The sequence below is a fragment of the Gopherus evgoodei genome, chromosome 8 (genome assembly GCF_007399415.2).
Source record: "Gopherus evgoodei ecotype Sinaloan lineage chromosome 8, rGopEvg1_v1.p, whole genome shotgun sequence".
NCBI lineage: Eukaryota > Metazoa > Chordata > Testudines > Testudinidae > Gopherus > Gopherus evgoodei.
In genome coordinates, this window is record NC_044329.1 from 93,642,228 (window position 1) to 93,655,478 (window position 13,251).

The following is a 13,251-nucleotide window of genomic DNA, read 5'->3' on the forward strand; positions in this document are numbered from 1 at the left end:
AGTCCAATACTCTTACTGTGCCACAAGGTAAACCTGTGGGGTTGTCAAATGTAAGTACAGAGATCCCCTTCTAAGAGGCTAGTTCAGGAGTGGCCAGATGTAGCTTTGACTAGGAGTCACTGCTAACGTAGGCTCTGAGCTATGAATGTTCCACACCTACTGCTCTTTTCTCTTGATGACACATAGCTGCCTTATGCCAACCACTGTTCGCTTGCCTCTCTGCTGCAGTTTATAAGGAAGTACTACTTTACACAATACACAGTCAATCTGTGGAACTCATTGCCAGGGGAAGTTGTGAAGGCCAAAAGTAAAACTGGGCTAAAAAACAATAATTAGATAAGTTCATGGAGGATAGGTCCATCAATGGTTATTAGCCAAGATGGCTAGGGATGCAAGCTTATACTCTGGCCATCCCTAAACCTCTGACTGTCACAAGCTGAGACTGGACGATCACTTGATAGTTGCTCTGCTCTGTTCATTCCCTCTGAAGCATCCGACTGTGTCCACGATCGGAAGACAGGATCCTGGGCTAGATGGACCATTCATATGACCCAGTATTGCCATTCTTATGTTCTTATTCAACACTCTTTTGGCAGCAAAAACATACAATTTTATTTGCTTTAGCACAGGCCTACCCGCTGCCTCTGTCCCTTTAATTTGTAGCAAAAACATCAACATCCGGTCAAAATGGAAGCAGCCAATGGCATATTCAGCTGCCATAGAGAAAGTCACACATTAAGCTTTCTATTACACTGGGAATCCTGGAGTGGGTTGCAGTTGTTTTCTGGTGGCACTTGAATCACTTTTATATGAAATGACAACACACTAATCCGTGAAAGGTTTAACCATGCTTCTGAACTGCTGATATGTCTCAAAAAACCTCCTACCTCTGCCTTCTGTGCTAACATCTGTGCACACTTCCAGGTAACATGACAAGGATACATTTTAATTTGAAATGAACAGATAATCTCAATCACCCCTCAGAACCACTCTGCTTCTGGGAGAAGGCAATCAGCACTCCCATGTGACACGGGACAAATGTGAGGGACTTTGGCAAAACAAAGGTATATTTGAGGAATATGCTTCCACACTCCAGCACTATTCAGGAAAAGGGTTCATATGGACACAGAGGAACTAGGATGTGAAATGGAGTGCATGGTTGTCCTGTTAACGACTACAATAAATACATTTGTATACTAAAAAGATGAAGGGAGAAGACATTCATTCCCAATGCTAAAGAAAAGCCTGTCTGTGGCTAGTGCATTGAAGAATTTATTCAGTAACAACTCATCTGTTTTAAAATAGGAACCCTGTAATGATGCCATGGTACGTAGAGATATACTGTGACTAGCTGAGTGAGCCCCCCGATGAAGGAATTAGACTTGCCCTTTCTAGTATGTATACTCCCTGATGCAAAAATATTACTTCTTTCAAATTAGAGATCCACCATACACAGGGGCCATTAGAAAAAATGGGAGGGGCAAGGGAGGGAAGAGACCTGACAGAACTGTTCCTTCTGCACTTGCTTTACCAAAAAGAAAGCAGCTTCCCTGCACATGTACCTCTTAAAAGTGTTGAAATCCTACAGGACAGAGTGAAATTTTGTGGGGCAATATAGGAGCCACAATTTTCAATTTGCTCCAGGTGAAGTGTCAGTGCCCAGGGTCACTTAGACAGCTTTTAGAAGGGTGCATCTTCAAAGCAATTTAAATATTGTTTATTGGAAGCATTGCCTACATCTACTAAAACTGAAAAAAACCCAACACTTTAAAAGCTTAAGCAGCAGCCACAGGGATTAATTTTCTGAAGGAACAAATCCAAGATGGCACCCAAGAGAACATTCCATAGATCTTGTGATATGCAGTTGTGCAGGCTCTCTTATTTTGAAGGTAATTGTAGTGTGTGCTCATAGTGCACAAGAAAAAATTAATTTATTATCTTGATGTGGGAACTATCTCAGTAGATTAGGAAGATCAGATTCTAAACCCTGTATTCAGACAAAAGCTACTTACTTCTTGTGAGATTAACAACCTGATTTTTAAACAAAAGAAGTTTAGATATTTCAGTGATGGTTATAATAAGCATCTCATTTTCGGATGCTGCTCTGATCAAACCTCTAAACCTTTTGCAGTTCACCTATCACTCAGAGTAATTAACTCATACCAAAGTTATACCCCAATAACTTTGATTCTGATGTTCAAAGCTGTAACCTTCACCTCAACTAGTATTGCTTTCATCCCCCAAAAGTACAATCCAACAATGAAAAGGATAGTTAAATACCTGCTGCTTTTTTGTGCTAGAACCTTAAAGGAAGTATTTTTGCAACATTGTCCTGTGTTCTCCTCCTGGTACATTCTATACCGACTGAAGGAATGGAATGAAAATCATATATGAGAGAAGCAGAGAGATTTTCCTTCCACTGACGAAGTATGTGTGTCCAGGAAATTAAATAAAGTAGAAAGGAATTCAACATGATTACTGAGGGGAAGCATTTTTTTTTACATTGGAAAAGATTGTTCATGAATGCTGAAGTGTTGGCAAAACATACCATATTTATCTCAACAGTTTGACCTGATGGGAGACTCATCTAAATTTCATTCAAACTTTTCCTAGCATATCTGAAACACAAATCAGCTTGTTCTTTATTTACTCTTGCTTTTTTTATGCTATCTGCTATTCTATTTTCAAAGGTGTGCTCACTGATAAGGATCCAAATATTAAATGAAAATCTATGTTAATGAATACCAATTTCAGAGATGCTATATGAGAATACAAATCACACATTTTTTGCCATTTAGTCCTCATGTACATACAGAGCATGGATCCTTGCTCTGTGCATTAGAGGAAAATACATTCTAATTTGGATTTAATAAATTATATGCTGACTGGTTGAAATGCATTTATTTCAGGGACATGCTACGATGTAATGGTGATCACCAGGAAGTGGGAATAGAGGATACAAACGTAAAGAAGGCGAGTGGAAAGTGAAAAAGGTAGAATGGAGACTTAATAAATCAAAGCTACAGCAAACAATAAATAAGAAAAGAAAATTCCCCTGGGTTTTAGCCAGAGACGGATGCAAACTGCAAACATTCAGATCCAGACTTTCTCCACGTTTGAGAAGAAAGGTTGAATCTAGGGTTCAGTTCAAACTACCTCCATTTTCAAACAAACAATTCCTAAAATCCTTTCTTTGTATTAGGAATAAAGCCTGTTGTTTTACTTTAAAGCTCTCCAAAAGTAATGCCATTCAATATCAAAGTGGAGACGACACACACACTTAATTAATTTTGATTTTCAGATGTTCTGGTTTTGAACATCCAACAATAGCAAATTGGCTTCCATGGGAGACAGCTACACTGTTTATTTCAGACTAACCAGGAAAAACAATTTCAGTGGCAGTGCAAGTCCCCTTCCCCCATGAAGCAAATCCCATACAGTAATTGAACTGAAAATCATCCTGAAAGAAAATGGAGACTGTAAGAAGCAAGCGATAGGAGAACTGGTGAGACATAGTTCAGTCAGATGGCGGCGATGACAGTGGGACAGAGATAAGGGGCAAAAACAATGGAAAATTAGGAGAACACCTGGAACAGAAAAGGGACTGAAGATTTACAAAAGCGAGAGAGAGATGTCTTGATGAAGACGGAGGGGATACATGAGAGAGAGAGAGAGAGAGAGAGAGAGAGAGACACACACACACACACACCTGGGTCTGCAGCAGATAAGAGTCCCTATGAGGAGACTGAGCAAAAACCTCGTAAATGAGAAAGAGGCAGAGCCAGAGAGAATAAAAGAGTTTCTTGTACCAAGAAAGGGGAGGGAGGAGACCCACAGGAAGAAAGCCATGACTCAAAAGCATCCAAACCTAGGAGCTGTCAGCCTTACAATAATTTTTGTATTTATTTTTTCACACTACAGAAAGTGTTACCTAATCTACTTAGCAAGTGAATCACGTTTTTAAAGAGTGTTTTAGTTTCCTCTAGAAGGAAACTGCACAATTTTTTTCAAGTTCTAAGATGTATCAGAAACTCTAGTTGTTCTGAAAAGTTCTAAAGCTTTTGCAAGACCCTAAAGTTTTGCTGTCTACCACTTTAAAGACAAATATCAGACTGAAAACTCGACATGGTTTAGGAGTAATTGTTTCCAGGATGCCACCATCCAATTTCAAATCTTGGCTCCCCCAACCCGCCTACCACCTAAAAGGAAAGGAAAATGTTCCCATTCTTCTTTTAACTAAGTTTATAGATATCAATTAAAACTAACAGCATACCTCACTAGTGATATCTTTTACTTTTACCAAATAATAATGATATAACAAAGTAAAGGGTTTCAGAGACTCAAATTTTTAAAAAAGCCATTCAACTCTATAAAAGATTACAAAAGAAACCTGTGGTTTTTACCAACTGTGGGAGTAGTGGCTGCACTCAAGGAATTGGTGGATGATATGGAAGAAGTACTTTCAGCACGGGCTAAAGGTGCTACCGGAGGAGGACTGGATGAGTGAATAGGAGGGCTAAAAGGCCTGGACTGTAGAAAAACATAAAAGAACGCAAGATTAAAAATATATATACTGTAACATTTACACCAAATATAAACAGATGCCTTTGAACACAGACATAATGCTTTTATATACCAGTAATTTTAATACCTTCTTCACTCGCAGTAAATAATGTGGATCTTAATGGGTCTCACACCTTTAATACAAATGAGGCTTTAAAGAAGATAGGGCCTAGGAAAAATCAATGAAAAATTCTGTCTTGCAACTCGACGTTTGTTTTCTCCTCTCAGGCCACAAACTATTCTTACAATTTTCAAAAAATTGGCAGTGCTATAACATTTTAAAACAAGCAGGAGAGAGATGGGAGAATTCTAGACATGGAAGGCCCAGCGTTTGCTTCAGACCCCACAACACCATCTAACTACGAGATGGCAATTTAAGGCTAGAAAATGCAGGACGGATGGTATGTTATGGGTAAATACTACACAAAGTAAATATTTAATGAGTTGCCACATGTGGCTGGATTCACACACATTAAACCTTGTGATAACCCACTTGAAGCAGTAAGTGTCCATTAGGTCCTAGTGGAGCCAACCCACTGTGATGAAAAGATATATGTATAAATTCAAAGAAAGAAAAAAAATTATTTTTTCAGAGCATGATTCTGGAATCCTTCTGCAGGCCAAACTGTCGCTGGCTAGTAGAGTTCTAAACAGTACTAAGAGTTCTACATGCAATGTGCTTTCAGGAATGGGCCTTAATTCCACAATTCATTAATACAGAGAAGGTCTGTAGCAACATTTTACAGCATTACAAATCATACCATTTTAAATGATACATTTTGTTCTTATTTATACAGCATTTAAAAATGGGGACACAGGATAACTACTGTAGTGTGATATATCACCAAGATTAGAACACATCTTCCCCTCCTCCCCAGCCAATCAGGATTTCCCAGTGTTCCTATGACAAGACACTTAAGCAAAATACTGTAAGAATGATACTAAGTCTCATGCAAAGTAGAATACTTGCTAATTCTGTTGGCACAAGAGCAGCAACCTATTATAATCACATGATTATTTCTGAGGATCTTCAATTGAATGAAAGTTTTAGGATATGTAAAACGTGCGTGAGTGTGCCATCTTCCATTATTTAAAGACAATCTACACTTTACTGCAGGATACCCTTGGTTTTTAACCTGTAGGACTGAATACTTAACTGAAAAAAAATTATTAACTCAAAAATAATTCACTTGGGCTGCACTGGTGTTCTTTCGTGTTGGCTTTCTGCAAACATTCTACTGAACAAATTTAGTGGCAGGAATGTTTCAACAAATAGCACATTTTAAGGCAAATGTCAGAAAACGTGTTAGGAAAGTGAATCTTGAATTATAAACATGAGTATTTGCACCAAAAATCCTGATTCTAAGAGTTAGGGTGTATCCAAATCAGGGAACAGACAGACAGTCTACTGTGTCCAATCAAAACTACCAAGCAGCTCATACTGCACATACTGAATACTCACAGTGAACGGTTAGCAAGCCATCAGCAAATCAAGATCATTCACAGAAATTCTCCCATGTGTAATTTCGAATGATGAATAAATTATAGAAAACTGAACTGGTCAGAGACCATTTGCAGACTCATTTATTTGCTATGAATTATTTGCTCAGTTCTATTAATTTTGAATCCCCTCTCTCATTAGTGGTTATGAAAAGGGTGAACATACCACATCGCCAACTCCAGGCTTCCCTGGAGGCAGTTTTGGCCTAGATGGGGGCCGAGGTGGAGGCGGCGGTGGCGTGGGGCTGCTGCAGGCAGCCAATGGAGTCGCTGGGCGAGCCGGAGATGAAGAACCTGAAATAAACACAGACTATAAATACAAGATTAAGCTCAAGCCGCTCTCTCAGCACTGAACTCCCCATAGCGTACTGCGTGCTATCAAGCAGACAAACACTAATCCAGCTTCCAAGTCACATTCACAGCTACCGCATTGCAAGTCAATCTATAAACATGGCAGTGTGGAAGAGTAAGTTACAGCTGATAACCAAGAAGGCCAGAGTAAAACCCAAAACTCAATGATCTGCTGTGGAATTACAGAATGAAAGTTCTGGTTTGAGCTGACTTCATACCAAGCTCTAAATTTGCACATGCACATGGTAATGCAGACTTTGTTGGTGTGATTTTCTGAACACAAAATCAGAGGCTAAAATTTGCTCCATGGTGAAAAATTTCATTTTTATATTTGAAGTATCAGAAGTTTTAAATCTTCTCTCATGAACACCAATATCATGTCTGTAAACTACATGCTGACAGTTTGGGAGCAAATGGTTGCTTTGTACTTCTGTTTATTGCAGTGAGTTACTATGAGAAGCAACTACTAATAGCTCAACAATATTTTTCAATTTAACTTTCACAATCTCTTCCCTTAGCCCCTGATTCCTCTTCTGGTTATTTGTATGCAAGTCTCCCTTCTCTACCTCTGAATGTTTTAAATTCATAATGTTGATACATTCACATGTTTTTTGGATGAGGGAAAAAACTTTTAGTAATTGACATTTACTAATATATTTCCTGTAGTAAGGAGACGATTTTCGTATGTACATGCAGTGGGGGCCTGCTTTTCTCAAGCATTATCATTGGTGTAAGACAGTTGTTATTTCAGACATCTTCATGGATTTACATGAAAGACTGTAATTGCAAGACAGGAGAGAGACACATTTTCTTAGAATTCACTGAACATTTAAAACAGTAGCACTGTCCAAACCATTGAGAGGGTGGGTGGGTGGGAGGGGGAAGGTCCATGCTACGAAACAGCTTTAAAAAAATGTTTTCAGCCAGCATTATTTGCTAGTATGGTGGTCAGAACATAAGTGACTGGGAAGAATTTATCCTATTTTATAGCTGGAGAGATTGAATTTCTCTCAGTTTTTCTCATTGTAAGCACAGTAGTTTGGAGGGGATTGAAATAACTGCAATAGGCACTATGGTGACCATAACAGTTTGTAAGATTGGGCTTAATTCTTGATGCTGAATACAGGATATATTCAAGTCTTACTTCGGATTTGTTCCTTTTTGATCTTTGTTACAAAATTACAGGGAGGCTCTATCAAATCCTGGTTATACAACTGATATAGAGGCTGAGGTTAACAAAGATGACATTTAAAATAACTAACTCTGAATGAGTATCTGGTTTAAAAAAATAACAAAAAAAAAAACCCCAGAGTCCTTGATAGAAGTGGTTTTGATGGGGACAAACCTTGCACAAATCTTTTAATTTTAATTTCATTGCCTATTATTGTAAGATGGCAATCATTAAACAAGAGTGAGGACCAGAATGGGGAAAGTGCAGAATATTATAAGATCTCTGGGGAGCCCCAAAAAATCCATTTAAGAAAATTATTTAAAAATATATAGTTACCATAAAAGAAATTTTAAGTAGCTAACTGTGGAGCTCAGATGTTTCATTTTGTCACTTATCACTGTCACCTTGCTGTGAAGATCAACTAGCCGCAACTTAATAAAAAGGAATGAGATGAGGTACTTACCAGAATACTTGACATACTATTTTGATTTAACTAAGAAAATTAATATACCAGGATAAGTTCAGCAATAATTGATATTGTACAAAAGTACATTTTATAGTGTATTGTGCAAAAAATATCTTTAAAACTCCTTCAACCCCTAAACCGACACCTCTAAATAGAAAAGCCCTAAGATTAAGGACACATACTCTAGGTCTTTCAGGACTGTTAATGAGTTTTCCAGAATACTTGAAAACACATTCTGTTTGGCACTGTACTGTTTAATTTTCTAACTATGTATTAGTATGGGCTGCTTTGTTTTTCATTTTTCCATTTAAAACAGAGTCATTTGCCATAAGAATCTAACATTTGGTTAGTTTAAAAACATGGAAGTTTGAAAATGAAATTTATAGATACAAAAATTTGCCCCTATGTTACATAAAATCTTGAGTCAAAAGTTAGGTTCTGCTTTTTTAAAATGTTGGCCACCAATTTCTGCACTTTGGAAAATCAAGCCACTTCTATTTAGGAGCTTAAAAGTGGCTTTAAGGGACTAACCTGAGGCACCTGTGTTTGAAAATTTTCCACTTCAGACCATAAAAAACTTATTGCCTTCAAGAAGGGAATTATTCTAACAGGACTGCAGGAATTCTAAGGGGACAGGATTAAAACTTGTATTTATCCATATTAATGTTTTAAGTAGTTAGAGAAGCAACAACTGTTAATATTATAGATATAAGAATTTTAAAATGGAAGATATTTGTTCTTGAAACATTCAGGATCCCTTGAATTCCACTGCACTTCTACACCATTTCTGCACCAAGTATATGCAGCAGAATTCCACTCATCAACATGTAACTGAATGCAATCCCACATCTGCAAAATCCAATTAAAGCTGCAGAGCTACAGAATTCTTTGCCTTTAAAAAAATGTTCTGCCATCAAACCATTTTATAGCTCTGGAACATATCCAACTAACATCACTCTACTTAAAAGTAAAGCATAAACAGAAACTAAAAAAATAGATATGCATAACAGACATGGGTGAGCATATGTGTGTGTTTCCCTGATGAGCTACTGAAAGGGTTAAAAATTAGAGATTAGCCAACTAATTTGGAACAAAAAGAACCAACCCAATCATCTGCCTCAAATAAGGATCAGAAGCCAAATCCCTGTCCCCTCGTCTCCCCACCCCCGGCCTTTTTTTTTTTTTAAAGGTTTAGATGGCTGAGGTAAGGACTTCTCCATTTTTTCCTCTTATGACCACCAACAGGCCTCCATTCTGGTGTTTGAGCAGAACCAGGAGCCCCTGCTACTGTATTCAAATCTCACAGCTTCCAGGACTTCCCAGGAATAGAAAGACAAAACATTTGGGGACAGCTCTGACCAGAGGACATCCCAAAGCAGGTGGAACCTGAATGCCCAGTTAGTCAGAGCCTAGCAGACCAGGTAACTAAAGGAATATCACCACAGGATTTGGAATGGAGTGGGAGAAAGGCCTGTTCAGAGTCTGGAGAGGTACTTAGTATAGCACAAGTCAGGAGAACAAAAGGATGTGGCTGAAATGAGTAGGGAAAGGACTTATACAAACCCAAACTGTCAAACTTGCCCTCCACCAATGGTAATCTTCCCAACTGCTGGCCCTTTAAAAGTCACACAAGGCATTCTGCATCCTACATTCCTGTAGGGTGGCTTCCCACATCAGCATTATCAAGGAGGTCAGACATATGCTGACTGATCACATGCTACAAGAATAGTGGTCAGTTAAACACACACACAAAAGCCAACACAAAAGCTATCAGGGAAAAGAGGATGGATCTTCAAAACCACTGCAAAATTAAGGAAGACATTGTTTAATGACCATATATATGGCATGTTCAGAATTTCCCTTACCCCATATTAGTATGGTCATCACTGTGTACTGTCAGATGACAGTGATTTTAAGTTCCTCTCACTCCCATCTGCATAGTATGTTCCATGCTGCCGCCCCCCCAGCCCTCGCCCCTCATGTGTGGAACATCCTATTTATCACAGCCCGTCAAGACACCAGGGGCGGCTCTATGCATTTTGCCGCCCCAGGCACGGCAGTCAGGCGGCTTTCGGTGGCACGCCTGTGGGAGGTCCGCTGGTAACAGGGATTCGGCGGCGTGCCTGCAGGAGGTCTGCTGGTCCCGTGCCTTCGGCTTACCCGCCACCGAATTGCTCCTGAAACTGCGGGACCAGTGGACCTCCTACAGGCATGCTGCTGAAGGCAGCCTGACTGCCGCCCTCACGGCGACCGGCAGGCTGCCCCCCGCAGCTTGCTGTCCCAGAGACACACTTGGTGTGCTGGTGCCTCCCCCGCAAGCCACCACCCTCTCCTCATAGAAATCCATCCTAAAAATTCAATTCTGCAGCGTTTATAAGGGATTTATAATTATTACAGGAGGTAGTCTCACATTTTCTGATGGGCTACATCTTCTGTGTGTCTGCTTTTAGAGTGCAAACACTTCAGAGCAGAGAGCGTCTGTATTTCTGTGCATTATACAGAGCTCAGGAAACAGCTGGTGCTAAACAAAAATATCACCAGTGACTAGGGTCCCTCTCTCACAAAGTGTGGAGCACCCTCAACTCCAACAGACATCAAGTGTGATCAGTACCTTACAGTAGAGAGCACTTAACAAACCCAACACAGAAAAATCACTTTACCCACCACTGAAATGCTCACCTTCAGAGCAGAAGTGTGGATTAGTTTAAAACAAAACAAAAAAAAACAAAAAACAAACAAAAAAAACCTTCCCCACCTGAGGGATTTCATTGAGAGTTACATTCTGCCACGTGAAGATGAGAATGTGAAAAGGATGCAAAAATCTAACTCAGGAGCATTCTCCAGTTTTTCATGCCCGCAGATACTACATTGCTGAATACCACAGAAAAGCTTATACATACAATTAAAACCCTGGCCTAATTAAAGTAATTAGAAAATATCTGTTTTAAGTGGGAAATGCACTAATGCAAACAAAGAATTTCAAAACAACATGTTCAGTACTAGCATCAGTGCCCAGGGTAAAACATGTGATTCTTTTTCTCCAAATACCAATAACTTCTATCTTGCTTAGGGCTTGTCTACATGGGGAAGTTGATCAGCAGAACTACACTGGTATAATTATACTTCTGTCGTTATACTGCTTTAACTTCCCATGTGGACATTCTTATTCCAAGAAAAGAGTGCCTTTTGCTGCGTTAGCTTATGGTGTTATGTTCCTGTGGAGACAGGTACTGGTATAATTACTGCAGTATATTTATACCAGGATAGTTTTGCCAGTAAATTTCCCCACGTAGACGAGCCTTTAAGTCATTACAAATAAGGTGATCAAGTTGTGCCCCTCTTGAGAACAACATGAAAGACACTGGGAAAACCAACCTCCAACAAGGTCATTTGACCTAATGCACGTATACCAATTTAGAATTAAACTGGTGAAGCCAATCAACCAGCAAACTTCAAACAAATCCATGTTTTACTCTACAGTGTTAACTTTAAAAAGCCATTTATCAAAGCCTAGTTCAGCCTCGCACTATCTAGGATTCTCAAGGACATTCTCAGAATGGTGAAGGAGAGATATACTGAATTAATTGCATCACAGCTTATATCTGCAGGGCTTCTGTTTATTTGGCTTTGTTAGCCTTTAAGGTGACTTGGCTGCACATATGCTGTCAGTGCCTCATATGAACAGACAGTGAATTCAAAGAATTTCCTGCTTTACTTAAAAGTGACAGTTTTGTCTTCTGAAAAGTCAGCAAAGATTTGTCTGTTTTTCCACTATTTTTGTTCATTTTGCAGTTCCTGGAGGATATTATGGCAGGCTGGCAACTGTGCTGAAGTCTGGGGCTGTCAGCAGCTTGGGGCCCTGCAAATACCCATGTATCACAGGTGGATATCTGGGAGAGAAGTTCAGACTGTTGAGCATGTGCACTTATTTAAGGCAATAAACATGATCTTTGGTGAAAAGCTGTCTAGATTTACACCTTGGAGTCTGATTTGCAGAGTGACAACTCCCCCTCTCATGTCAGACACTCAACAATGACAAGGTAAAAGGAAACATGATATCCAGGGTACAAGCTCGACTCGGACCACAAGTGCATTATATGAAAAGACGATGCCACTGGGGGCACAGTACAATCAAACAAAAGGGAAGGACTGATGCTTAAAAGCCAGCTAAGAGCAGCTAAACGGTTGTGTTCACACTGCAGCAAAAAGGCATTCATGGGCACACTGAAGCACACTCAAGCCATAAGACATACCACTGGTGCTGCCTGTGCCACTGATAGGGCTGGGTCCAGGTGATGACACCACTGTTCTGTAGGTAGGTGGTGGAGGGGGAGGTGGTGTAGCTCTCTGTCCCAACCCAAAATCTTTAGGAGATGCTGTTGTTTCTAAGTTATCATCTTTAAGGTGGCCTTGCTCAGAAATTTTCTTCTGAACCTCTTCTAAATTGAGAGGTGATGGAACATTGCGGGAGGTTTCAACAGCTGGAGATTCAGCTGGGATTTCTGATGCCACAGGTGGGGACACCACTTTTTCCCTTGAAGTCAACTCTGCTGTTACGTTTTCCGGGGATTGATCAGAAAAATTGACCCACTTATCTTCTGCGTTAACAGCAATAGACTTGGGGGACAATACTGGGCCAAAAATGCTGTCCAAATCATTGATTGACGGTAGTTTGTCACTTTTGACCTCTGTTGCTGTCTGGTCACTTCCTGTGGTCAAAGTAGTTTATTTTAAACTTTAATATTGATCGCATAGCTGAAGTTGCACTATACTCTACATTTATACGGGGCTTGCAAAGTCAGCTACATTCCAGCAGAGATACTTAAAAAGCATGTTTTCTTACTAGCTATTCGAGACATGGTTCATGTGCATGAAAATATCTACATAATACGGTTATGCACAATGTACAAAAGCACATATGGGATTAAAATATATACATTATATGAAAAAAGCATGCATTATATACACCATATGTATACCTATCTTGTATATTACTTTACATCATATCTGCATCCTGCTGTAATATATAATTGGCTAGTGATGTTCATTATGCATTGTCTAAATAACTTAACATTGTGTGAATTATTACTAAATTTTAAAAATACACACACAGCATAGTAACCTGAGATTCACTTGAGATAACCTGCATATTTATACATGCACATATGCTATTTTGGAACACTTATATACTGGCAATGTA

At 39.4% G+C, this 13,251-nt stretch overlaps 1 protein-coding gene across 5 annotated transcripts in view; it reads right to left on the bottom strand.

The window, feature by feature from the left end:
* SGIP1 (SH3GL interacting endocytic adaptor 1) overlaps positions 1-13,251 on the bottom strand; it is a 142,373-nt gene that overhangs the window by 38,856 nt on the left and 90,266 nt on the right. For all 5 annotated transcript variants that reach the window (XM_030573329.1, XM_030573330.1, XM_030573331.1 and 2 more), the window contains 3 exons: positions 12,305-12,760; positions 6,230-6,357; positions 4,404-4,530 (listed from right to left, as the gene is read on the bottom strand). In XM_030573329.1, the coding sequence (XP_030429189.1) occupies positions 4,404-4,530; positions 6,230-6,357; positions 12,305-12,760 (711 nt within the window). The remainder of the gene's footprint in view (positions 1-4,403; positions 4,531-6,229; positions 6,358-12,304; positions 12,761-13,251) is intronic.